Source organism: Catharus ustulatus, chromosome 13 (genome assembly GCF_009819885.2).
Source record: "Catharus ustulatus isolate bCatUst1 chromosome 13, bCatUst1.pri.v2, whole genome shotgun sequence".
NCBI classification, from domain to species: Eukaryota; Metazoa; Chordata; class Aves; order Passeriformes; family Turdidae; genus Catharus; species Catharus ustulatus.
The window spans coordinates 21,038,225-21,065,120 of NC_046233.1; the positions used below are offsets into that span (position 1 = coordinate 21,038,225).

General features: G+C 44.3%; 1 protein-coding gene across 5 annotated transcripts; it reads right to left on the minus strand.

Moving 5' to 3' along the window:
* Nucleotides 1-1,848: 1,848 nt before the first annotated feature.
* HDAC11 (histone deacetylase 11) lies at nt 1,849-26,875 on the minus strand. Of its 5 annotated transcripts, XM_033071606.2 has the most exons (11): nt 26,410-26,641; nt 26,141-26,236; nt 25,313-25,461; nt 22,245-22,345; nt 17,255-17,371; nt 13,000-13,042; nt 12,776-12,852; nt 11,464-11,526; nt 9,505-9,601; nt 6,639-6,817; nt 1,849-3,707 (listed from the first exon to the last, which is right to left on the minus strand). In XM_033071606.2, exons 2-11 carry the CDS (start codon nt 26,233-26,235, stop codon nt 3,465-3,467), a joined length of 1,164 nt encoding a protein of 387 aa, XP_032927497.1. In that variant the 5' UTR covers nt 26,236; nt 26,410-26,641; the 3' UTR covers nt 1,849-3,464. The 5 variants fall into 5 exon arrangements, with proteins under 5 accessions (XP_032927497.1, XP_032927501.1, XP_032927499.1 ...); XM_033071610.2 differs by lacking the exons at nt 26,141-26,236; nt 26,410-26,641 and adding an exon at nt 26,782-26,875; XM_033071608.2 differs by lacking the exon at nt 26,141-26,236.
* Nucleotides 26,876-26,896: the final 21 nt, after the last annotated feature.

Consider the following 26,896-nt stretch of genomic DNA (forward strand, 5'->3'; position numbering starts at 1 on the left):
AGTTTTAAGACACCAAACTTTGCCCTCAGCTGCTTTGCCTGGGGTTGAAAGGCAATCTGTTTCCCTGATCATCATAGGACTAAGTTTAAAGGAAATGTGTCATTTGGTTCAAGCAGAACATTGCTATTTCCTCTATGGAAATGGAAACACTAAATAATACATTTTTCTCACATACTATATTTTGAAAGGGCTGCATTCTTTCATGTCTCAGGCCCAAAGGTTCCCACAGCTAAAGCTGAATATGAAAGTATTCAACTCTTACAGCACTCCCATCTCCAGCTACCCAAAAGACACCCCAGTTTTACTTGCAGTCTTGTTCATCCAATATAAATAACTCAGGCTCCTCACTGGAGATTTATTATCTTAATGTGCTCATTTCATTGTTGGCCTTGGCAGACATGTTCAGGTTTAGAGTGAAAGATAGCAAAACTTGACAAACCTTAAATCCCAGTGTTACAGAAGGAACAAGCCTGTATTCTTCTCTAACTTCAGTCCTGTGCTTACAAGTTAGGGACTTCCAGCTGTAAACTGGTCTGGGAATGCTGGATCCGGGTTATTTGGTGGCAAAAATCTCAAGAAATTTCCTCACCAGCCTCTCTCTGCTAGTAGAAGGAGTTAAGCCAACCCTTGGTGGCAGGAGAAACCTGTTAAACCATCCCCATGGAGTGCAGAATAAAGAGATGTACACATACAGATACAAACAGCAATGGTAGTTTCCTCTTTAACTCCCAGACAGTCAAACCCAGAGTTGCACTGCCTCTGCTTGTGTTTGTTAAAGAAACACAGAAATTGTGCATCTTTGTCATCTGCAGTACAGCTCTGCACTTCATGAGAAAATACTCTTAAGGAAATGTAAACAGATGAAATGGCTTTTAACACTCAAATAGTTTGGTGAAATGTGTACCTTTTTTATATAGGACAAACCAATTTTCCTTTGGAAACCTCTGGCAAAAAAAAAAAAAAATCTACGATTTGCAGCCTCCCTCTCCCTCCATGTGTTACTTACTCGTAGTTCAAACCCTCTCCAGCTGTCAGACTCCAACTCCTCAGCCACTGCCATGTCTCTCTCTCCTGTATAATTTTTATGATGGTTTACATGACCAGCCATATTTACAGTCCATTTATAAACAGCTCATGATTAATAATTGCATCTTTTGAAAGCATTGTGCACTAATTTATTCATCTAACAGATTACTGCAGCAGAGGAGCCCAATTAAAGCACAGAATACCATACATGTATCTGGTAATACACAGGAACTTTTAAAGATAGAATTCCACACACAGTGTTCTTCCTTTTCTGTATTAAGGCACCAGATTTCTGAAAATATGAAGGAGTGGTGTGTTTTCCAATTGTAACTTTACAATGAACACTGAAATGCAGTCAATGTGTCTGCTTCTTATCAGAAATTTCACAAGTGAGCCTGAGAGCCAGCAGACTCTGCTGCAAACATTCAGCTCTCTGAAAAAACACTGATTTATAAAAAGCCTCCAAAACTACTGCAGTCTTATCAGAAGCTCAGTTACCAGTTTAACACCTTTAATATTAAAATACTTAGATTAAGACTTCAAGATAGGCAATTAAATAGAACTTGGGAGTTAGAAAGTGACTTTAACCCCTTTACGACATCTTAAAACTTATATGGACGCAAAACTTGCAAGCTCTTTTCAAGGAGTCACCACTGAACTCTCAGAGAAGCTTGACAAACCTTATACTACTCACCCTTGAGACTCACTGTAGTTTCAGCCACATTTAAATATGAAAAATACATCTTCTTGTCTGTTCAAGAAACTGTTCAGTCAAACTTTTTGACAGACAAGATCCATGTGAAGTGACAAGAAGTCAGTCAGCATTGTTCAACATCTTTTTAATCTCCACTGAGGGAAAATTATATAAACGCATTAACACAAACAGCATATGTTTGGGGAAAGACCTTATGGTGCTATGATGGGGGGTTTAGTTCTTAGAAATGTAATCTAGAATTTTATAAAAATTATATGCAAGAATAACAACTTTCAGTAATATCAGACAGTATAGAAAAAATAAATCTCAACATTAGTTGTACTCTGATGGTCCTTCTAGTAAGAAATTTAAAAGTGCTCTTTAATCCCAGTGTAGCAAATCAAGCTTAGTGCAATAGGTCAGATCTGGTTTAAAGCAGGTATTTATAGCAGTTATGCAGTTCCTACAATGGACAAACCCCATGAACACTAAATGAGGTAAGTATTAGAATTAAACTTTCCTAAAAGAGTTTACATGACAACTTTACTACAAATAAAGTCCTGGTGCTCCATCACAGGACAGCTCCAACCTAAACACGACATAAAACTTGTGGAACAAGTCTGTGAAAGTTCTAAAAGCTCTTGCAAAATAAACAGTTTAGTACATTTACAATCCACTGCTACAAACAGTACCCAATGCAAAATATACCAACTTGAACAAAGCCAAACTTCCCCGGTAGTGCAATTGAATTTGCCTTGAATACACTATTTTTTTGTTCCCAAATCCTCCTAAAAGCTCCATACAAAGTCAGCACATTATCTTAATGCAGAAATGTCACTGCATTCCTTGAGGAACAAAAATAATGGAGGACTTGCTTACCAACTATGACTGCAACTAGAAGTACCATTGATCTCTGAGCAAATGAAAAACACAGCAGTAGCTGGGGAAAAATGATTTAAAGGTACTCCACCCTGTTTTGTACATGGCAAGCTGGCAATAATAAGACAGCCTATATTTCTACATAGTTTTTCCTGCAAGGTTGCTGAGAACTGCTAGATCAGCCTTCACTGGACTATACTTTCTCTGTCTGTGAGTTGCAGTGCACAGGGAACTATTGCCTGTCACATGCAGAACTTGCCTGGAACACCAGACTGGTAATGGTGAACCCTTATGGTTCATTTGCATATGGAGCCAAAGGTGTTTCATATTCGATTTCACAAGGTGTTTATGAGCAAGACTTCAGTCACTATCAACAACAGGAATAAACTATGAAATTAAAAACATTCCTTCTAACTGCCTATGGTTTCAAAGCCATAAAAAAACTGTCTGGCTTTTACACTATTGCACTTCCCTTTAGTGTTAAACTGACAGTTGAAGCCTGCCCAGAAGTCGTTTTATAACAGTATTTCAATTTTAAAAGCAATAAATAAAACACAGTATTTAAAAAACCCCATGAAACAGTAGCTTTAGCCCATGCTCCTCCCACCTCAGACCATGCTGCACCATCTGAAACAGGTCTGGGACAGTCTTCGGATACCAGCTGCAGAGTTCTTCCAACATAACAGACCCCTCCATACCAATCAGAGAAGCAAATTAAGCTTTCTACAGCAATATTAGACACAAAGACAGTACCCTTGAGTGCGTATCTCAATTAGCTTAAAAGGATGTGTTGTCTTAGCTCAAGATAAATTCAGGAGTTACTCTGTATTGCCTCTGGGTTATGTGACTAACATCCAGTGACCTGTCACTGCAGTGACAAGTTGCTGAAGTCCTTGGCAGAGTCTCTGACCATGTGATCCAGGCTGGGACTCCCAAGTGCACAGGCTGCCTGCTGCCTGCCCAGGAGCCCCAGGCTGTGCAGGTTGAGGATGGAGTCAGCGATGATCCGCGCTGTCCTCTTCTGATAGCCCCCAGATGTCACCATCAGCACGGGGACCCCACGGCTCCTGGCAGCCCTGAACACCAGCTCATCCCTCTTCACAATGCCCTGCAAGGTCACCACGGGAAAAAATCACTGAGAGCAGTGTGATGTTTCAGTTCTAACCTGTGGTTTATGGATTCAAGGATTGGATGCTTGCTAAGTGTTTAAGCCTTACAGTTTACAATTAAAAATTAATTTACAAGTCCTGTTAGCTGGTTTAAATGCATAATCATTAAAAAAACCAAAAAAACAATCACACCACCCCCAAAAACCCCCAGCAAATCAAATATCCTTGTCTTGCTTTAGAGGACACAGCAGAGAAAAGTCTTTATAACAAATTTCTACAAGAATTCCAGCTCAAAGGCCATAAAGTCTAAACTGACTGCAAATTTTACAAGTATTCACCCTATTTCCCAGGTGAGGAATTGAGACTAGAAAAGACTCTCTGGATTCACAATGCTTTAGCAAACCAAAGCACAGCTTGCACAGCACCCTCTGTCAAAAATGTAGTAACTTGTTCAAAATTTCACAATCCTACAGAAGAACCCAAAATTCAAATCAAATTTCACACATTCACCATCACTGGTTGAATCTTAAGTCCCAGTTTCTGCAGTAAGAGCCTATGGTTAATGCCAGAAGAAACTATGGGTAAAGGGGAAGTGGCAGAATGTAAGCAACGGTAAATCCATAAAAAGAAAATAAATTCTAAATAATTTCTAACTAAGACAAGGGTATAGAACTGCAAGATAACAAAGACTGCTGACCAAGAGATGCTGTACTGTCACTGAACCTAGGCAAGAGCAGAGTGTGAGTCTTCTGGGTTTCAAATCAGCACATGAGGGAGAAAAATTCTTCAGGAATGAGTGAGAACAGAATTAAAACCTACTTTTGTAAATGCAGAGGTCCAGATACATGTGATTCATTACAACTCCCCAAAAAAAAATAAATCACCAAGACCCAAAAACTTGCAATTCAACTGACAACAGCTTACAATGGACAGCTCAAAACTTAAATAACTGCAAATCTGGAGAAGGGAAAAGGCATCACAATACAATCAAATACAAATTTGAAAATTCAGGAAGCAGCAGCAGAAGTGTTTCCAAATGAACACGCACTGCTCAGGTTGGTTACAGGAAGAGTAGAAGTACATCAAGAAATAACACCCTGCCATTAATTAGACCACAAACAGATGGTAAAGGGAAAGAATAAAAAACAAATGTTGCAGAAAAAAAAATATCTTGTACAACCATCCAAGAGTATTGTTCACTGCACAGTCTGACACAGTCCTGTGAAAGAACAAGGAATAACAAATGAACACTTAAGACAAAGGAAACTGAAGAATTCTATTGGAAACAGATCCTTAAAGGAAGCAACAGAATTACAGAAGGAGCTGTAGGGCCCTGGGGAGCCAGCAGTGGATGCATCACTATTATCCCACACCAGAAGTGGAAGCAAGCTCTGCTCACAGGAGCCTCATTGCTCCAGCAACTCCAGGGTGAGTCTGAAGGAACTAAGGGGAAACCATGGGCTTATTCCCACATTTCTGTGGAAAACAACAGCCTGGCACAGTTCCCACTTCCAAACAAAAGGAAGAGGGACTCAGCTGATGCACCATAGGCTTTTCTACTGCCTCAAGAATCAGGAAACCATCACTCAGAGCACTCTGAGGAGCCTCATTTTGAGCACAACTAACACTGCAGCAGGAGCTTGAAATACAAATGACATTTTCAGGAGTAGGATTGAAGCCTGGACTAAGGACCTTTGAAGAGAGGGACTGTGCAGGCACAATGCCTTTCCAGCACTGGGATTTCAAGCCTGCACACCAGAGACCTGCCCTCAGAGTAGACACTGAAGGCCTGAGCTCCCTCCGGCTGTGCAGAGAATGCCTTTCACCTCTCCTCGTGGCCAGGGAAGCTGCTTCACCTTTTTTCCCCCATCCTCACATTCTCTGTCTGCACAGAACCCAGCAAGCTACAACAACTCATTTTTTCTTAGCAGTTAACACTGCTCCTTCTCAAAGTTCAGAAATTTGGATTTTTTTTTTTTAAGGCAAATCTCAAAGTATCTCCCTATGACCAAGATGCCCCTTGGTGGCTACTACTCTCCACAGGGCTCTGCTTCACCAAATCCCACCTCACACCACAGCCCATCTCCTCTCCAAGGTCACAACCGAGTCCAAGCCCCTCAGCTCTCGCTTCATGCAAGAGATCTGAACAGAATTAAAACTGAACAGATCAAGTGGTGGCTCAAAGAGGGGAATCTGAGAGCTCACAGATCAAACAAGTACTTTTCTGTATTGATGTGGTGGCCATTAAAGAGAACTAAATGTGAAACAGGAGAGAGATAGCACAGAACTGTCAGAGAAGCAATCACTAAAACCCATGAAGGAAATAAGAGGACTGTAAATTTTTGTTTCTTTTAAGAAAAGCAGAAAGGTGAAGACTTCTATGTAGTTTTACAGGAACCAAAATTTGAGTCTAGTACCAAACTGGAGAAAGTAAATAGTATCTAAAGAAAAGGATCAAGAAAAGGAAAATAACTGCTCATTTGCTAAGAATACACAGCCAGGTTGCATGAAACTGTTATAACCATGAGAGTAGTTTGAAACAGCTGGGAAGGCTAAAGAGGAATTTAAATGTAAGATACACACTGGGGGCCGGTGACACAAAAAATACATTGCAAAACGGGTCATGCGAGGGGGAAAAAAAACCCCAACAAACTTAAGAAAGAACAAGCCAAGCAGGGAAAACAGAACTCCGGTGAAGTGTGAAAATACACGTATCTCTCTGGTTACTGTTCAGGTGCTGCCAATCAGTATGTTATAGAGAGAAGATGAATGATACTAGAACAGGCACCAGGAGAACAAAAATATTCTGAGTCAGAGAGAGATCAGAAGGAAGAGAAGGGTGAAGAGGCAGGGGAAATGGATGTCTGTGTCTGCGACAGGACAGTGCCCTTCCCTGCAGCTCGAGGCTGTGCTGCCCTAGGCTCACACACCTGGGGGGAAATGGCCAGGCCTCCCAGGGGATCCCCATCCAGAATGTCAGTGCCAGCATTGTAAACAACGATGTCAGGCTTGAATTCATTCAGGGCTCCTTCCACATGGGTGTGCACCTTTTGCAGGTACTCAGTGTCCTCTGTGCCCCACTCCAGTTCCACTTTGCGTTTTATGGCACCTGAGGGACAACAAAGCAAGCACTGCTCAATAAACGAAGCACTGCTTTGAAAGAAAATGCACAATTTAGGTAAGCAAGCAAAAAAAGTTTACATTTCTGGAAGCTCTCTCAATACACTGCATTTTCACAGAAACATAAATTAAAGAAAATTATTCAACTGCTTATTTTCTCGGCAAATGTAAAGAACAATGATCTTGAAAAAATTCCATTGAAGAGAGAAAATTAGATGCAGGGCAAAAAAAAATAATCTGAGATGCAAATGGAAAATGTTATTGAAAAACAGCTGATCTACAAGTCCAGTTACCAATCAGCAGAGAAATCATAAAGAAAATTATTAACTTAAAAGTAACCTAAATAAAGTGTTAAGGCAAAGAAAACACTGAACTGCTATTGCAGAGGAAGCAGCTGGGGGAAAATCAAGATAAATATCACTGAGAAATTATGAAGATGTTTTATTTTTATCACAACACTCAAAACTTCACAGCAAGGGATCATGAATTTATGTGAACTGCTTTATGAATGTATAACAAGATTCAGCTTTGCCCCAAGCATTTTCAATTTAATGCTCTTACCCTGTAATCCTACCAGAAGAGCAAATATCAATTCCTAATTTAAATCAAATTATTTCTAATGCTTCTAATAAAGCAATAGAAGTAGAAAATGAAGGCTGAAAAGGTAAAGGAAAGAAATCCAAGGTTGTGCAGCTCAGTTTTGGGTGCTTTTATGGGAGAATGTGTGACTCTACCTCTGAATTAATCAAAGCCATGCCAGAGCTGTTCCGAGGCACGACTTCTGCCTCACGTTAAAAGATGTCACATCTCAAGTACGGATTCAGCCCCCACCAAGTGTGCAAGAATGCACTCAACACAGAATGACACTTAATTATTCTTGTGATTGCTGCCTTTTTTTCTGCTTTCCATCAGAACAAAGCATCAGAGAAGCTTTTCTTTTTCATCTTGTTATTTTATATTGTATCAACATTAGTTTCAAAATTTTTGTTTCTTTATGCTTCCTCAGAGCTTCAGCATTTCCTGCTTACCCTTCAGTGAACTAGCCCTATTCCTCATCCCTCCTTTATCCTCTTAAGCCTGTGTAGTTCCACACTGCTTCCCCCAGGGACTCAATTGGCAAGGTGAGCTGCTCCCTTTTCTCCCTCCCCTAATGAAATGCATGGGGCAAAAAAATGTGTCGAAGAGGTTCCTGCAATAAAGCATGGAAAAAACAGGCAAGAAGTCCAAGGGGACAGTGATGAGTTGGAGTTTACCCTAAGGATTCAAAATCTCATGTTCAAGTCTCTATCCTTCTTCAAAGAGATTCCCCCTGTGATCTCATTTCTGCCTGGTCACCTATTGGAAAGGGTTTAAGGGATTTAGCGACAAAAATCCTATTTAGACATTCTTATGCAAACTGCAAGGAACTACAAATTCACATGGCTCTGGCCAAGCCCTGTGCAGCTCACCCTACATCTGCAGAGAGGGAATGCTGGTATTCAGTGTGGTACTGCAGCTCAGTGCTTCAGACTTGCTAACTGTTTTGGTCCTAATCCATCTGTTCAAACGCTGCCATGTGATACATGAAAAAGGGATGCTTTACTTGGGGGAAAAACCTCCACATTTGCTTGCAATTTGTCTGCCTCCAGACATGGTGTGCTTTGAATGGTCATTTTTTAGCTTAAAACCTTGAAATAGTACAATTCTTAATATCTTTACTGGTCAAAAGACAGCAGTGTAATGCACTGCACCTAACTCTTGTCAAGAAGCCAAATGAAGTGGATTCTTTCATTGATGCTGTTGTTCTGAAAAACCTAACAGCAGAACAATTCCCCCAGCATCCCCTGACCCAGTGGCCTGTAATAAATGACAGTGTAACAGAATCAAAGAACAAATAAACTTGGGGCTTTTGCATTCCAATTTAACCATTATCAAAGCCCCCACTAATTAATTGTGGCAGGTCACAAGACACAACAAACATATCACAGCAGGGATAAACAAACCACAACCAAACCAAATCAAGCACCAGCTCTTAATATGGGGACGGCAGGGAAGGGGAAAGTCCCCATCCATGCAGGGATTTAACAGTGTGCATGTGGCATTTGGGGACACTGGTCAGTGGCGGCAGTGCTGGAGGAATGGCTGGACTCAGCCTCAGAGCGACTTTTCAACTTTATGGTTCTGTTCCAGGCCTTGCTTTGCTTCCCACCTTATGTCACATTCAGATGCAGATTCTTTCCTTCATGCTTATCAAACAAATTCTACTGGCAAGGCAACACCTGAATATGTTATAACTTCACTCTCAAAAGAACACAAAACCTTTTTACTCACTATCAGTTAATCCTGAGTGAGTTCTCTCATAAATGTAATGTAAGGAAAAGATGAAGATCTAACAACTCTCTTCATCAAAGGATTATTACATTCGATGCTTTGGAATGGACTGCTAACAACATGCACTGACACCTCCCACACCCTGCACTCCAGAAAGTCATTCCTGAAGTGAGGGAAAACACTTCAGCATGAACACTCTTGAGATATATCATAGTGAGCAGTGAAAATGATGCGAAATTAAAAATAATTTTAAAAAAGAAATCTAGGTAACAGTGTTGCAAGGAAGCTTAGTAGTAAATAAAGATCTTATGTGACAACACAGTAGGTCTGGTACATTTGGGAAAGATGAATTTCAATTATACTCACGTTTAGCAAAACCATCCCCTGGGTAAATATATCTATTGTACGCATCCATAATATAAACCCGAGGATCATCCATAAAGTCCCTCTCATGGCCATTTCCCTGAAGGAAATTTACAGTTAGCTATTCCTAGCATGCCAACACAGAATTAAATACACTGCAAATTCTAGAGTATTTAACACTACAAGAGTTCTAATATTCAGAATTCCTGTGTCATTCGCTTATTTACAGTCCTAGAGATTATTTTGAGGTGTGGAGTTTTGGGGGGCTTGACAGTATCAGTCTGAAGACTGCAGGTACTACCACAAATAAAATTCTTGTCTCTCTGAAGGCAATTTGCATGGATCTCACTACACGTGTAAGAAAAATAAGCAAATATGAGAAGCTAATTGTCCTTAAGAACATGACAAAAGCAAGTGTGACCGCCAAACAGATATATCATCTTCCAGTTGTGCAAGAAAAAGTCACTTTCAACTGCTGCAGGAATACTGAGTACTCTTATGTAAGAATTAATGAATAAATAAAAGCAGACTACAGCTCTCCTGGTAACTCAAGCCTTGGTGAGTTAAGTATTCCCTGGAAAAACTACAAACACTAAAATCCCAACAGTTTAACACCAGAAATGCCTTACAAAAAATTGTACTGGGTGTAAAGAAGGATGCTTGAGAGAGGAGTCTGATTCGGAATACTTTCCCCTCCCCATTTCTGAATTTAAATACTATTCTTTCACCTCTCACTTATTTTCACTAATATAAAAATAATTTTACCACAACAATCACTAAGATAATTTTGTTTAAATCAGTGTATCATACAGGACCACAGCCCCTATCCCCAGAATTTCACCTGAACTAGAGAAACAGACATTTCCATAGATATATCTGCTGTAATTCAGTTTTTATGCTGACAAATGGCAACTCTACTTATTTCTTCAGCATCTTTGGTCCACAAATAAATAGCTCATGCATACAAGCCTAGGAATATGAATGCCTCTGGGGGAACCATTTCCTTATGAGAGGTGAAACTCACCACTGCACTAAGAATTGGAACAGTCACAAGATGAAAATATCTGCATCCTTAAACAGGATCTGCTGAGCTACCTCAGACACCTCTCATCCCCCAAAGAAAGGAAACAACAGGTGTTTTAATGTGCACACCAAGACTACCAGCACATACTCAAAATACATTCCAATAATATTTCAAAACCAAACCATCCCCATACAGCACACAACAAATCCACAGGCTGACAAGAACCATGAACACAAAACATCTTTCTTCTGCATAATCTGTGTCCTGTTATCATGGTGATTTTAGGACACGTAAGAGAAATGAGAGATTAAAAACTTACAGCCATTAGGCTTCCTCAATACCATGGAAGTGTGTAGAAATAGTTTCTTACACATAATAAATCACCTGAAATGCCTCAGTTTGGACATCACTTTGGTGCATTAACTGCTTTTCTAAAATTACCATTTCCATCCTTTCAGGATGTATTTTGTAAATCCCACCAAAGCTGATATTTGATCTCACTACCACAGTAAATCACTTCACCAGGTGAAGACAGATGGATCCTTTACTTCATTAGCCTGAAGCTCTAAGCTTAAAATTAAACCACTGAAGGTGAAATCCCTCCCCTGCAGAGGCTGCTGCAGTGACCAGGCGCTCGGAACTAGATGGGATTGTGCGGAGAGATCCTTGGTTCTCTCCCCTGGAGACCGGGAATGCATTGCAGCAAGATTTTTACATGCAGCCACATGATGGAGCTGCAGCTCAAGTTAATCTTATTAGACTGGCTTAAGAGCCTTTTGGACCATAAAATAATTGAAGAATCAACTCTTCACAGTTTTCATCCTCTCTGATGGACTTTGTATTCTGTGATTTTATGTTTGTGTTTAAAAAAAGTATTTATCACACACTTGTGCTTCAAGCAAAACATCTGCAGCACTGAATACAGGTAAACTACTCACCTGATGGGCATCCAGATCAATAATTGTGGCTCTAGACACTCCTTGTACTCTCTCAAATAAGAACTGGATATATAAGCAAGGAAAAACATGGAGAAATTTATCAAGTTAGGTGACTGATTGAACTGGAGGCTCGAAGATTGCATAGTGCATGAGTATTGGAATTTGAATGTAGGGCACATCTATTTGTTTCAGTCACCAAATAAACTGAGACAATTGTCATGCATTCAATAAAACCATCTCATTATTTGACATAAAAAGATAATTTTTGTTAAAACATTTGTTTTTAATATTTCCACCAGAAAAGAGAGAGAAGCCAGGCCCACCCAAGGATCACAGAGCTGATGGTGGCATTGGTGCTGCTACAGGCTGGAGTGGAACCAGCGACAGCATCCAACTGCAACAGCCTAAAATTCAGTGTTTAGGAAAAGCTGCTGTAAGGACTGTGTGCCTTAGAGCCACTTTTAGTGACATAATTAATTTCTTACTCTGTCTGGGAACAAAAAAAAAAAGATTTTTACTTCTTTAAGTCTTAACTTTGCTAAGTTAACAATCTTTAATACACACAGTAAAACCCAAACCGAAGATTTGGTACAAACTGTCACCCACTGAAATTTCTCAACCTGTATTTTAATGGTAGATGAAAAAATAACACTATGGATTACTTTTCTGAAAATTAGCATGTACAGAAGTTAGGATGTTATGTCATATGGTGTGCTGCAATTGTTAGAGCTCTTTAATGTTTGATTATTACTGATACTTTATTCTAGTATACAAATATACCATAGCTTATTTGGTAAAAATAAGCCCTAATTGCACAAGGCTCTTACTTCAGCCATTCAACAGCTAAATACAAAATGTATTCATTCCTATTTGGTGACTATTTTGAAGTCACTCACAGTTTTATTCATGAATCTGAACCAGTCTGAGCCCTGTACAGCACAGCTTGATTCAGAGAGGGGATTTTTGTCTCTGCATTTGTCTTGACTGTAACCACTGAAATCAATGTGGAATGTCCAGGTACACTTGCAAGGCTAGGAGAATTATAACTGAGGATATTAGAAATCTATCTGGTTTGATCTGGAGTGGTTTTTGCAAGACAACATTAACAATGCAATCAGAGTACTGCCTATCTACATTGATAACTCTGATCCCTGCAACTGTTCCCTTCGACTTTACAACTCTCCATATCCCTATTCCTGCCCATCTGGAAATGGCTCCATTTTCTCCTATTAGGATGTAAATTAGGCATTTACATGGATTTCTCCTCCATTTGCACAAGCAGCAGAAAACAGTGGTTTAGGAGCATTCTTACCTTGATGGCCAGTGTGATGTCAGCATATGCACAAAATCCTCCCCCTTTGTCACTGGAGCAGTGATGGAAACCACCCCCTGAACAGGAAAATGGTGAAGGGGTGAAAAGCTACATACTAAACAAAAGCCAGATAGTAAAAACAGTAATGGGCTTTGCAAAAAGACATAAATAAAAATCATGTGCTTTTAACACACTGTTTAGGGTATCACTGAATTTGTACTCACCCACATTGATGGCCCAGCCTCTATCCACAGCAAGTTTCCCTGCCTTAAAAAAAAAATTACAGTTGGAATTTCATAAATGAATGAGGCAACACTTAATGCCTGCTTCCACCCCATATCACTCCTGGCATTCCAACATGTCTGTGGAATTTTCAGATCTTCTGCCACTGAAGCAGGTCCCTGAGTGCAACACTTAACAAAACTATCCTCAGCACAAGGAGCTGAAAGAGTATTTGCTATGTCATCTGTATTTTCTTCTCTGGCAGCTGGAAAAGGGAAAGTGCTGGGAAGAGTTAAAAATGAGGAAGAAACCCCTGATGTCCTTCCTGTTCATGCACAAAGAAAGGAATGTAAGCTCAAAATCCTGCAACGCAGACATTAAAAAAACATCATTCCAGCTGGGGACCAGACAAGTGCTCCAGTGTGAAGTGTTCTGGCACATCTTTTACTTTTTATTATGACAGAACATGCAGGGTATAGAATACTATTATCTTTTCCCCTCCAGTAAAGGAAAACTGTGCCTGTATGTCTCCTTTGAGCTCAAATGACAATCAGGGAAGGGAAAGTATTGACAAAGAAGAGATATACAAGATTTAAATGATGGAATTTTAACTAAAAACCCTGATTATTTCAGCCAGGAAGAGTCAAACAAATGTTTAAGTGCAGTATTCCTTAACTGGTTTGATAAAAGTAATATTACATTAAGATACTACTAGTTACAAGTTAAAAAAAAAAAAAAAAGTAAGGAGAAAAACCATTTAAAAATGGATTATTTTTTGCCCATAGTCATGGACAGAAAAAATTACACATCATATGCAAAATGAAGTTTGGACAGTTATGAAGTCTTTATAACCAATATTTACATTTGAACCGTTTTAATTCAGTACTAGGACAACTACTGGCATGGTAAACATGATTCTGTTATGATCATGGCAACTTATACAAATTAGATCTTGGGAAAAGATTGCAGTTTCTGAACTATAAAACCCATTAAGTCCCAGGAAGAACACATTATGTGTGATTTATCACACTTCCTAGGGATTCCTCTCCAAAACCCAATCTTCTCATATTGCTAAAATATCATTAAAAAGTAGAGAAGTGCAACATGAATTTTTGTAATAAACAGGCCCATCAGGAATAGCAGAAAACTGCACTTCTGACTTGTACCACACAAATTTTATTGTCTGATGAATCAAAATTGCTTTGAAAGTACATACAGTAATTTCACGACTATAAGGCGCACCCTTTTGACTAAAATCTCCCCCCAAAACCGGAAGTGCGCCTTATAGTCCGGTGCGCCTTATCTGATCTACAAAGTTGCGACATTTGCCACCCCGGAAGTGAGAGCCCGCCGGCTTCGGGGCCTCCCCCGCGCGGGGCGGACCCGCCGGCTTCGGGGCGGACCCGCCGGCTTCGGGGCCACCCCCGCGCGGGGCGGACCCGCCGGCTTCGGGGCCACCCCCGCGCGGGGCGGACCCGCCGGCTTCGGGGCGGACCCGCCGGCTTCGGGGCCACCCCCGCGCGGGGCGGACCCGCCGGCTTCGGGGCCACCCCCGCGCGGGGCGGACCCGCCGGCTTCGGGGCGGACCCGCCGGCTTCGGGGCCACCCCCGCGCGGGGCGGACCCGCCGGCTTCGGGGCCACCCCCGCGCGGGGCGGACCCGCCGGCTTCGGGGCCACCCCCGCGCGGGGCGGACCCGCCGGCTTCGGGGCGGACCCGCCGGCTTCGGGGCCGCCCCCGCGCGGGGCCGGCCCGCCGACATTGGGACGGCTCCCTTGCGGGGGGTGTTAAAGCCGCAGGGATCGGATCGGCTGCTGCGCGGGGGGGGCGAAAGCCGCAGGGATCGGATCGGCTGCTGCGCGGGCGGGGCAAAAGCCCCCGGAATCACGGCGGCCGCCGCGCGGTGGGGGCGAAAGCCCCCGGAATCACGGCGGTCGCCGCGCGGGCGGGGCGAAAACCCCCAGAAGCACGGCGGCCGCCGCGCGGGCAGGGGCGAAAGCCCCCGGAATCACGGCGGCCGCCGCGTGGGGTGGGCGAAAGCCCCCGGAAGCACGGCGGCCGCCGCGCGGGGGGGGCGAAAGCCCCCGGAATCACGGCGGTCGCCGCGCGGGCGGGGCGAAAGCCCCCGGAATCACGGCGGTCGCCGCGCCGGCGGGGCGAAAACCCCCAGAAGCACGGCGGCCGCCATGCGGAGAGGGGGAAAGCCGCCAGAATCGGAGTGGCTGCCACGCGGGGAGGGGGCAAGCAGCTGGAATCGGGGCAGCGGCGGCACGGGGCAAGCCTGCCGGCATTGGGTCACCCGGAGCGCCAGGGAACTCCCGGAACAGCGGGGCCCTGGCGATGCTGCACGGAGCGGCGGTGGGCATAGCCCGGCCCTGCCGGGTACAGGCAGGCCCGGGAGCCAATGGCTGCTGGGTTGAGGCGGGGCCTCGGCCAGCAAGCGCGCGGGAGGAGCTGGGGGCGGAGCCTCGCTGCAAAAAAAAACCCGGTGCGCCTTATAGACCGGTGCGCCTTTTCTGATCTACAAAGTTGCAAAATGTGCCGGCTCCCGGGGGGTGCGCCTTATAGTCCGGTGCGCCTTATGGTCGTGAAATTACTGTACTTATTTCCCCATAATGAAAAAAAAAACAGAGTAAAAGTAACAGCACACGGCCTCAAGATGAATCCCAAAGTGCCCAGGAGTGGCATCCGTGTTTCAGGGGCCACCAGACCATTGGTGGGTGCCTCCTCCACCTGAGGACATTTCTAACTGGAGAACACACACCTGGGAGTTAAAGATAACACAAGGACAGTGAAAAACATCACCTACTTAGAGAAAAGTATTGCCTAGCTTGAACCAAACTGAAAGAGGCTTCTCACACACTGAGCTCCTGTCAAGAAATATCCAAGGCAGAGCATCAGGAAGCTCTAAACTCTTCCCAAGTTCCTCTCTCTCAGACCATTCCCTTCATTCCTGTGCCAATCTTGCAGTGACAGCATGGCTGTAATGAGAAGAAACTCTGCCCCCACACGTCCAGGTGTCAGCAACTTTTCATTCTTTGTCCATATATAAGACGCACCTGATTATAAGCCGCACATTACAATACAGAGTGTGATAAAAGGTATCTATTCTATCACCATCTGTTGAGGGTGGGGGCAGTGATCCTTATCTCTGTGGGAGATATTCTGCTAATGGACCATCCATTGAAACCAGGCAGGGCATTGTTCTTTATCTTTTCACAGCCCATCCTTCCTCCAGCGAGTCATTTTCTGCTAATGGCCATTGAGTCCCACTGTGTGACTGATAAAATTACTGCATCCCATTGGAAGTTGCTCCAGCCAGGGGGAAGAGCCCAACATTTCTTACCAAGATAAAAATAGAGGTTTTGGGACACTAAGGTAGCCCCTTTCTCTACTGGACTCCAGAGGGAAACCGGATTTCTCCACATCACCACTGGCCCTCCAGAGGGAAACTGCACCTTATACAGTAGCACTGCTGTCACTGCAGGAGGATGCAGCCACCATTTAATGGGACTGCTACCAACACCCTGCCTGACAGGTTGTCAAGTTGTACTCTGACTTTGTCAGGGTTTGGAGTTTGTTTCTTTGTAGTACTGTATTTCTATTTTATTTTCCCTAGTAAAGAACTGTTATTCCTAATTCCCATATTTTTGCCTGAAAGCCCCTTGATTTCAAAATTGTAATAATTTGGAGGGAGGAGATTTACATTCTCCATTTCAAAGAGAAGCTCCTGCCTTTCTCAGCAGACACCTGTCCTCCAAACTAAAATAGCAACTTTGCGTTCTTTGTCCATATATAAGCCGCACCTGATTATAAGCTGCACTTCAGGTTTGGACCAAAATTTTAGTCAAAATGGTGCGCCTTATAATCATGAAATTACTGTACTTTTAAGTACCTTGAACTCGACAAAATTCTTTCTCCCTCCTCCCAATCTCTGCTTTTGCCAGTTCATGCCTGCTAAAGGAGGCAGCACTTTTGTTACCTGGCCTATCACCATAATCCAATGCATCTAAAGACTCATCCAGAACCCAGCAGGTTCTTTCAGGATTCAAATCTTTAAACAGCCCTTAAAAAAAGCTGGTCTAACTTTTGCATTTTCGTCACTATCTAGGAGCTGCAATAAACCCTGTTCCTGTATCTAGCATGGCAGCGCTGTCCAAGGCTGACAATCTGAGTTACACAAACACCACAACTCCCAGGTTTACAGTGTTTGATGAATAAATTTAAGTATGATAAAAGCGGATCAAGAGCACCTTACCATTATTGTTCCTCCTGTCTGGGTTCGTAGAGGTTTCAGAACTTTTCTCTGAACAACAAAATTGGGAAGAAAGGCAACTGGTGGAATTTCTGTGATAGTAGCCACAACAAACGACCACTGCAATGGAGAAAAAGAGAGTTCCAATTAATGTAGTCTGGTTTAATGATGACACTTAGTTCTCTCATTAGTTGCTATTTACTGAAAAGACATAGTTTCTTAGGAAGACTTTTAATATTTTTAGATAGAAGTGACCACACCAGTTCTTATTAATGACCTCCAAACAGGTTCATGTTCAAGTTTTTAACTATGAAAATCATCACTTTCCAGATTTTAGTATCAAACTGTATTTAATCAGCAATTTTTCAGGAAGGTAGTATTTCAGAAAATGCAATATCCCTCAGATTGGGAGGAAGAACTGTAAAATATCCTTCAGCTACACTTGATGTATTGTTCAAACCTGTGTGGAATCAAAAGGATAAACCAAGGAGAAAGCAAACAAAAACAGAAAACTGAACTAAGAAGTTCAAACACCTAAGTGAATACACAGTGCAAACTTTAGCATAGAGAACTGATTAAAATTTATTTAGCATATTAAACACTTCTAGAAAATGTTTCAAGGAAAAATTTTTGAACAAAAGTCCTCAAGGTTACAACACAAAATATTTGCAATATGCAAATGCTTTTTTTTTTTTTGCAAACAGATTGATTACTTTAAAGCACTTCCACTAACACTGCTACCAAGTGATAACACTGCTAAATATATTTCCAAGCCTAAGTCACAAGCAAGAATATACCTGTCCAACCAGCTCCGAAACACTGAGCGACTAAGGATTGCAACTTGCCACCATGTACAAAGAGTCTGAACAGATCCTATTTTCTGCAACATTAGGAAGTGTAATGAGACTGAGGGCATTGGCTGCCCCATTCCTGAGCTGTTCACAGGTGGCAGGATATGCAGGTGGGCAATTTGAACCAAAGGCAATCACATCCCCATCTCAGGGTCCTCTGATGCTCAAAATAACTTCCCAGTTAGCAATATTTCAGTTACCAGGTAGTACTGGGTGGATGAAGGGGTGACATTGTTCATGAAGTGCCTAACTATGTTTTGCCAACAGTTAATTTCAAAATCTCTCTACTTTTATACTTGCAAGACATTATTCTGTCACCATCTTATCAGCTGTCCATCACAAGTTGCTTTAATTACTTTTTAGTACAGTCAATCTTGATAAAGCCCCTTTGCAAGACATTTTAGCTTTTGAACAAGCACATTATTAAAAACTATATTCGATCCTGTTGTTCTAAAATGGAATTATGCAGCTGCAGGCTTTTAAGTGGAGATGAGAAATCCAGGTGTGGTGGGAGTTTTGGCTCCCAGGATCGCTGGTCACAGCTGGGGCCATTGCTGTTGCCACTCACTGCCCACACCCGGGCCTGAACTGGGATTAGTAATTCCCAACAGACAGAGAGAAGTCACCAACTGGGAACAAAGTCTGGGGGTCAAGAAGGCAGATGAAGGAAAACGTTTCTCTAGTTAGTAACTAAAAATCTGTGGAAGGTTTTATGCTTTTTTCTTCAGTGTGCTGGTTTTGTTTTCCAGAATTTCCCACAATAAATTCTCAGACCAGCTTTATCCTCAGCATTTGCATTTCAGTGTTTGCTCGTGTATGTTACCATAGAACTTCTCATAAATAAAAAGGGAAAGGCACAGTCTGAAACTGGCTCTAACCTCATTGCCTACCTCCTTCCCAAAGTTCAGAATGCTGACACACAAGAAATTCATTTATGTAACACTAGAAAAAGACAGCAAGTGGAAACGTACTGCAAGCAAACTACCCACAGTCCAGTCATTACCTTGGAGATCTAAATTCTTTAGAGGAATAATTGAAGGGGAATCACCTGAATTCAGAAGGTCAAACTTTGTTTTGAGGACTGAGCAGGGAAACAGGGAGACCCTTCCTGCCAACACAGACCTGATTTCCAGTAGCAGAAGTACCTTGTGCACAACTTTTTGTTTCCCTTCACCCAACACTCAGCTGGCCTTCCAACTGCTGGTAAAGACACCAATCACACCTACTCTTGCAAGCGTAGGCAATTTCCTACCGAATTCATGCACAGATTTTAAATGAACACTCAAGTGATCCATTATTTTAGGAGACCTAGGCATTCTGAAAAAAGCAAGCAACTCTGTAGTCCTTCCAGATGATCTAATATAAAACTATACCATTTTTATGTATTTGGATTAAAAAAAAATAGCACAGTAGACTTTGGATAAGGCAATAAAGAGTTTTCACAGGGCTTTTTCACATCTAGGATGCTATTTTGCTTTTGGAACTAAGCACTTTTATCTTTGCTGCTTGGCAGGAATCTGCTGGCATAACCAATACAACATCTTCCAGTTCCTACACTTGCAGGAAATATTCTCTCAGGGTAAGGGGGAGAGGAGACAAGTTAATCCCATCTGAATACACACATCAGTGCTCGTCTTGACCACAAGACAAGTTATACAGACAATTCCCTGTGAAGCCATCCCATAGGTACTAAAAATATTATGGCATTCCAATCTGAGCTATGCACATTAAACCCTGCTTCAAAGAAGTGATTCAGTAAAAAGAGGTGTGTGGTTCTATGGAATTAAAAGTTCAATATCAAGAATAGCTGCAATAATATCAAATCTTAATGATGCATGAAATTGCATGTAACTTCACAGCAAAGAATGAAGAAGCATAGGAGAGAACTCAGAAAAGCAGTTAAGAGTAAAGAAGTTCACACAAATAACAGATCATTTATATAGAAAAATAAAACATTCCATAAATAACAATCCAAGGACTCTTCCACTGTGGAAGGGCATGAGTGACTCAAAATAACTTCTTTTGAATTATGAAATGAAAGATTTCTTTTCTCTTACAAATCCATTCTCTGCCCTCCAAGCAGAATTACAAAGTGAAAGTAATGTCACCTGCACTCATCCACTACCCAATTCCACCCATAGGTAACTGGATAGATTCAGGACCAGAAATGTCACATGCTGATGTTTTTAGAGTTACAGTAATTTCACGAATACAAGCCGCAGTAATTAGACAAAAATTTTGGTGGAAACACGGAAGTGCGGCTAATATTTGGGTGCGGCTAATCTATGAACAAAAATGTGATATCTGCCCTTACCTAGTATCATACCAGTCCAGTCCCGAGCTGAAACAGTTTGAAATCCACGGTTTCCCGTTGTTCCGACGATGAACCAATCAGAGAACAGTTTATTGCCTGCCTGTGGATGGCGGCGTTACTGAGGGGCGGGGGTTGTTATCGGGGTGAGTTACCTCGGCGAGTTACCTTGGCAGTTCGATAAAAGTGTGTGATATTTCTCTGTACTTTTTAAAGTGTTTTCAGTCTTGTGCAGCTACGGGGCTGGCTGGGCTCGCAGGGAGAGGGCTGGGGGAGCCTCTCTCCCTGCAGGGAGAGGGATGAAGTGGGCGATCGGCTCGCAGGGAGAGGGCTGAGGGAGCCGCTCAGCCCGCAGGGAGAGGGGTAGAACGGCCACTCAGCTCGCAGGGAGAGGGCTACAACGGCCGCTCGCCCCGCGGGGCTGCGAGGGTTACAACAGGGCCGCTCGCCCCGCGGGGCTGCGAGGGCTACAACGGCCGCTCGCCCCGCGGGGCTGCGAGGGCTACAACGGCCGCTCGCCCCGCGGGCCGCGAGGGCTACAACGGCCGCTCCCCCCGCGGGGCTGCGAGGGCTAAAACGGCCGCTCGCCCCGCGGGCCACAACGGCTGCTCCCCCCGCGGGGCTGCGAGGGCTAAAACGGCCGCTCGCCCCGCGGGCTGCGAGGGCTACAACGGCCGCTCCCCCCGCGGGGCTGCAAGGGCTACAACGGCCGCTCGCCCCGCGGGGCTGCGAGGGCTACAACGGCCGCTCCTGTGCCAGCACGGAGATGTGGCTCCGCTCGGAGCTCAGCTGCCTGCCCGCGTGGCTGAGCGGCTGTTTAAAGGCAACGCGGATCCACTGGGAATGCTCGCAAAATGACCACGCTATTGTTCCTGTCTTTTTCGGCTTGTAAATAAAGGGTGTGTCTTTTTTCACTTGGAAACAATGTTTCCGAGGTCGGCAGTAAGCCAGTAAGCCCCGGCGATCCCGCGATTGTGTTACTAAATGACGACTTTGTGAAAGTTCGCGGCGAACTAAAGTGCGGCTAATATTCCGGGTGCGGCTTATTTATTGACAACGACATCAATGTTGCCAACACACCGGATATGCGGCTTATACTCCGTGCGGCTTGTATTCGTGAATTTACTGTACGCTGAAGTTAAACAAAAGGATGTTTCCTTTAGAAATACACAAGGAATGTTCTTCACCTCCCCTCCAGTCCTGTGTGAGCTGGCTCTGGAAACCTTCACAACAGATAATGTGCTTGGTTATGCCCTTACACTGATCTTTCAACTCTCTCCATATTCCACTGACAGGCAGTGTCTGAGTATGAAGCCAGTACTTCTCCCCAACAGACTGACCACAGAACTCCTACACAGATGCTCTGTCAAGATAACATAACCTCAAACCCCCCTAAAACAATCCCTGCATCAGAAAACATTCAATGAAGTACCCCATGTTAGTGGTTTCTATTCTATTTTCAATTGCAGAACTGTATTTTACCAGAGTACAACAAAACTTACACTGCTCAACGCCAAAACCCTTGCACTAACAAGGATACTACTGACATCTCCAACATTTAAATTTTCCCTATGTTTCACTTCTCTGAAATATTCTTTCAAGCCACCTATTTAATATCGTAGACCCTCTCTCCCCTCCACCCCTCCCTAGTGTGAACTGCCCAGTATTTCTGTGGTTTTCTTTCAGTATTCTCAGTACCAAAGTTATCAGTGCGATCAACAGACACCATTCCATATCTGTAAGGCTGATTTAAAACAACTGTACAAGACATCCACTGCCTTTGACACTCGCTCTGGACAGTTTGCTGGACAAACACATGAAAGTACAGCACCTTTAATTTATTAAGGTAACGCCTGCTGTGAACAACCAAGAGATCTTCATCAGTCGCCTCCCGTGCCTGCACAATCAAGTCATCTGCAATTAGTCTTTCTTCTGCAACAGGAGAGAAATAACAATTGGCATTGTACAGCAGTGCTTAGCTCCCCACATCTCCCCTCCCAACTAACACTCTGCTCTGACCTTGATGGGGTAACTTCCTCTGTCATGTTTATTGCTGGAACGACTTTAGGTTGTTCAGAGCTTGTAAGTTTTCCAAATATACCCCCTCTGTCCCAGATAAGCTGTTCAGGTAGTGTGTATTTGAGAGATACTGTGTACAGAAAGTTTTCAGAGTGTGCTAAGATCATGGGAAGTTCTTCTCTGAACTGAAAGAACAGACAGGTATGACAGAGGATGAACACACACTGGAATCACACAACTCACAGTTTAGGGCTTGGTGCCCTGGGGAAATCCTGGTGCTTGTACCATCACCATTATTTTAACATGCCTCAAGAAATCCCACAGTTTATACTAGGATTTAATCCCCTAAATCACAGAAGAATAATTTCACGAATATAAGCCGCACCATTTTGACTAAAATTTTGGTCTGAATCTGAAAGTGTGACTTGTAATCCGGAGTGGCTTATACATGGACAATGTTCTGAAAGTTGCCAACCCGTGAGAGAGAGCCTGCAGCAGCCCCAAGCCAAGCTGGAGCCCGGCCAGCCCCGGCAGAGGCAGAGAAGCCCAGCAGAGCTGGGCCGGCAGAGGCCGGGAAGCCCGGCAGAGAGGCGGGCCGGCAGAGAGGCCGGGAAGCCCAGCAGAGAGACTGGGAAGCCTGGCAGAGAGGTGGGCCGGCAGAGAGGCCAGAAAGCATGGCAGAGAGGCTGGGAAGCCTGGCAGAGAGGCGGGCCGGCAGAGAGGCTGGGAAGCCTGGCAGAGAGGCGGGCCGGCAGAGAGGCCGGAAAGCCCAGCAGAGAGGCTGGGAAGCCTGGCAGAGAGGCGGGCCGGCAGAGAGGCTGGGAAGCCTGGCAGAGAGGCGGGCCGGCAGAGAGGCCGGGAAGCCCAGCAGAGAGGCTGGGAAGCCTGGCAGAGAGGCGAGCCGGCAGAGAGGCGGGCTGGCCCGGCAGTGTTGGGGAAGCCTGACAGCACGGGGAAGCCCGGAAGAGCCGGGGCCAGCAGCGCAGGGCGAGCAAACACAGTGGCGGCAGTGCAGGGGTGAGTGAGCCCAGCAGCAGCGGCAGTGCCGCCCAGCTGGCCCTAAGTGGCCCCGCTGGGCGGCAGCGCTGAGCTGGGCCACCCGGCCCCACTGGCAGCCTCGAGCAGGCTGAGCCCGCCCGGCCCCAAGTCAAGCCAGTAAACCCTGCGATCCTGCAATTCTGTTACTATTTGGCAACTCTGTGAAAGTTGCACGGGGATCCTCGCTGCGAACGAAAAGTGCAGCTTACAATCCGGTGCGGTTTATATATGGAGGAAAAACGAAACGTTGCCAACACCTCGGAAGTGCGGCTTATACTCAGTGCGGCTTGTAATCGTGAAATTATTGTAATGGCTTGGATGTTCACGGAAGCAAATAAGCTTAATCACGATATTTCTAGTACCCCCTGCCTCAATCTAATTTCAAGAAAAAGCAATGAGCAACTATTAATTCTTTCCCTTAGAGACCAAAAGATTATTTCAGAACTTTGTTTTATAAGAGCAAATTATTCCAAGAATTCAGAATGAGTGCATACGATTACTACAAACAACAATTAAAAGGAATCCTGCCGATCTTCCCAGACAAATTTTGATATTTAATTGCTGCACAGCTGTAGCCTTCTAAGCCTGTATCTCTTCTTTAATTTTATACTTGGAGGAGAAAGAAAACAACTTGGAAATGAGAGAGATTTTGCTCTAAAGTGTTATACAAGAACAGCACCTGCAACAACATTTGTTTTGGCAAGCTTCTGTTTCTCCTGACTGAGGCTTGAGGAACAATTCATTCACACACTGGTGTGAAACAGAGCCAAACTGCTGCCAGCTTCCTTTTCCAGGAGGAAGGTGCTCTGGAAAGATTTCACTGCTGATCTGCTCAGTGATAAGGCACAGAGGAGGTTAGCTGTTGCCAGGAATTGCTACAGACCCAGAGCAAACCAAGTGCTCTGGGGTATCCTGGGGCTTCTTCCTCCTTTCAAAGCAAGGACAGTAAAGTAATTGGGAAAACTAATTTTCTGTGAAAGCCTGAGACACTTCAGAATAGACATGTCATACAGAAAAGAGCTGAAGGAAAAGACTTTACATAGAAAAAACAGAAAGGCAAGGGTTCTGATTAATTAAGAAAACTGTTGTGGAACCCAAGACTAAATTATTTAAGGTTGTTAGAGAAGAAAGCCAAAACTTGGCTACTAAGTTGTTAGTGTGTTAAAATTATTTGACCTCAGTTAAAAGAATTACAAGTCAGCCTGCATCTGAAGGGCAAGCCTGAACTGCGAAGGACCATCAGCTGAAGGAGTTGTTAGGACCACATAAAGAGAAGAGGCCTGGCTTTGGGACAACCAACAGCCTTTGTCCTGGCAAGAAAACAAGTCTCTTTTTTAACCTTGATGAACAAGTTTGTGCTTTAAATTAAGAGATGCCAAGATTTCACAGCCCTGATTCTTACATTTGCTTCTCCTTAACGCACTCCTACCTGTATCCTCCAAACTGTTTAAACAACAATAATTAGAAGCATCATAAAAAGTTCTGTACCAGAGGGGCCTCAAAGCTTTTCCCAAACATTATCAGAGCAATAGGATGACGCTGCTAAAGAATAGACTGAAGTGCGACAGCTGCACTTCTCCCTCAGCCTGAGAAGCCCTATGGGCAGTCCAGGTTGAGTAACTAAGTTATACCTGTAGCATCATTAACACCTGGTGTTTCACCAGCCATAGGAATGCCCCAGTTCCTGCTATGCCAGATGTAAAATCAGGAAAGCACAAGCTATAGGAAGCCACACATTGCAATTCAGGTTCTGGTAAGCCTAACATAAGTCTACACTAACCACATAATTTTCTTAAGGTTTTGTGCAAATGTTAGTTTAAGAAGCACCGTCTGTTATTTTACCTTTCAAGAAATTGATGACTTTCCCCCATTTCCCCGCATCAAAGGGGTGTAGCTTCTCAAGTCCCATGAAGGTGATGTTGTATTCTGGGGAATACACAATGGGCCAGCACCATGACGGCGGGGCCTCGTACAACTCCGTCCTGTGAGGCCTTGGCAAGCAAACACACAACAATCACTACTTCAAAAACCATTCACTAGTGTTACACTGAAGACCCAAATTACAAATTAGTACCAACTTTCTAATTCTTAAAGATGGTATTTCCAACAGAAAAATGGAAACATTTGGTTCTCTCCCCTTGCCTTGCCAGGTGCATCAGTCAGCACCTCTACCTTCAAAGGTGAACTCAGTTTGCAGACAACACAACCTTCAATATCTGTACAACTAGACTTCTATTTTAAATTTTCTAGCAAAACACAAACCATGATGCTTCTAACAACAGAAGTTTGGAAAGATTTCTACACTCCTTTCCTAGAAAGCAACAAACTACCTTACAACCATCTGAGCAAACTAATAAACCTTAGGTTTTTATTTGCAGAGCACAGAACCAGAGGACATGCTCTTAACTCAAGATGTCACACCTGCAACCCTTAACCGATACTTTCCTTAGCCCCATCCCCACCTCCAAATTACTGTATTTTCCCAACACAAAGAAACACAAGACAGCCATCTCTCAGCTGTCTCCACAAGCCATTCACAACCCCAGCAATGCTACTGCTCTGTGTATATAAACACCAACACCAGTTGTTTGTGGACACCTAAGCACACACGGGGGTCAGCAGGTCAAGCCAAAGCTGGCAGGAGATTCTGTGTTCACACTATTTCATCACCTGCGGGCTGCCTGCTGTGCCCCAAACTCCACGTCAGTCATGCCGAGACCTCTCTGCTCTCCGAAATTTAAAGTCTGGAAAAGGCTTTGCAACATACTGTGCAAGACACAAGAGTGTTTTGTCAGGGAAACAATACAAACAGAAACACCCTTATTTCCACTCTGAACATGATCAAAAACACCCTTTCAACCCCTCTTATAAACAAATCAAAAGAAACACGAGGACAATGCAGGCTTTTCTGCAGAACCCGCAGCCCGGTGCCCACATACCACCCAGAACAGCGAGTCAGGGCCGCCCAGCCCCTTCCCTCGGCCCTCCCCGCGACACACGCGGGGTGTCAGGAAAGAGTTCTGACACCCCCTGCTCCGGCATGGGGCCTGCAGCCTCGGCCCTGGAAAACAGGATCGTTTCTCGAGACCCCAGGTGGTCCCGGCGGGACACCGCCTTCCCAGCGGGGCTCCTCCCGCAGAGGCGGGACTGGGCCGGGCCGGGCCCCCGCGGGCTCGGGGCGCTGCCGCAGTCCCAGCTCGGCCCTGCGGCTCCGCGGCCCGTAGGCCACGCCCTCCCGCCGCCCCCAGAGTCGCCGTTCTCCGCGGTGCCGCTCCGCGTGGCCCGGTGCCGTGCTCCGTGCCGGTACTCACATCCCCGCCTCCGCCGGGCCGCGCAGAGAAGAGGCGGCCCCGGCTCCGCCCGGCGCGGGGCGGGCGCACGGCAACCCGGGCGGGGCCGGCAGCGGGAGCGTGGGCACGGCGCTGC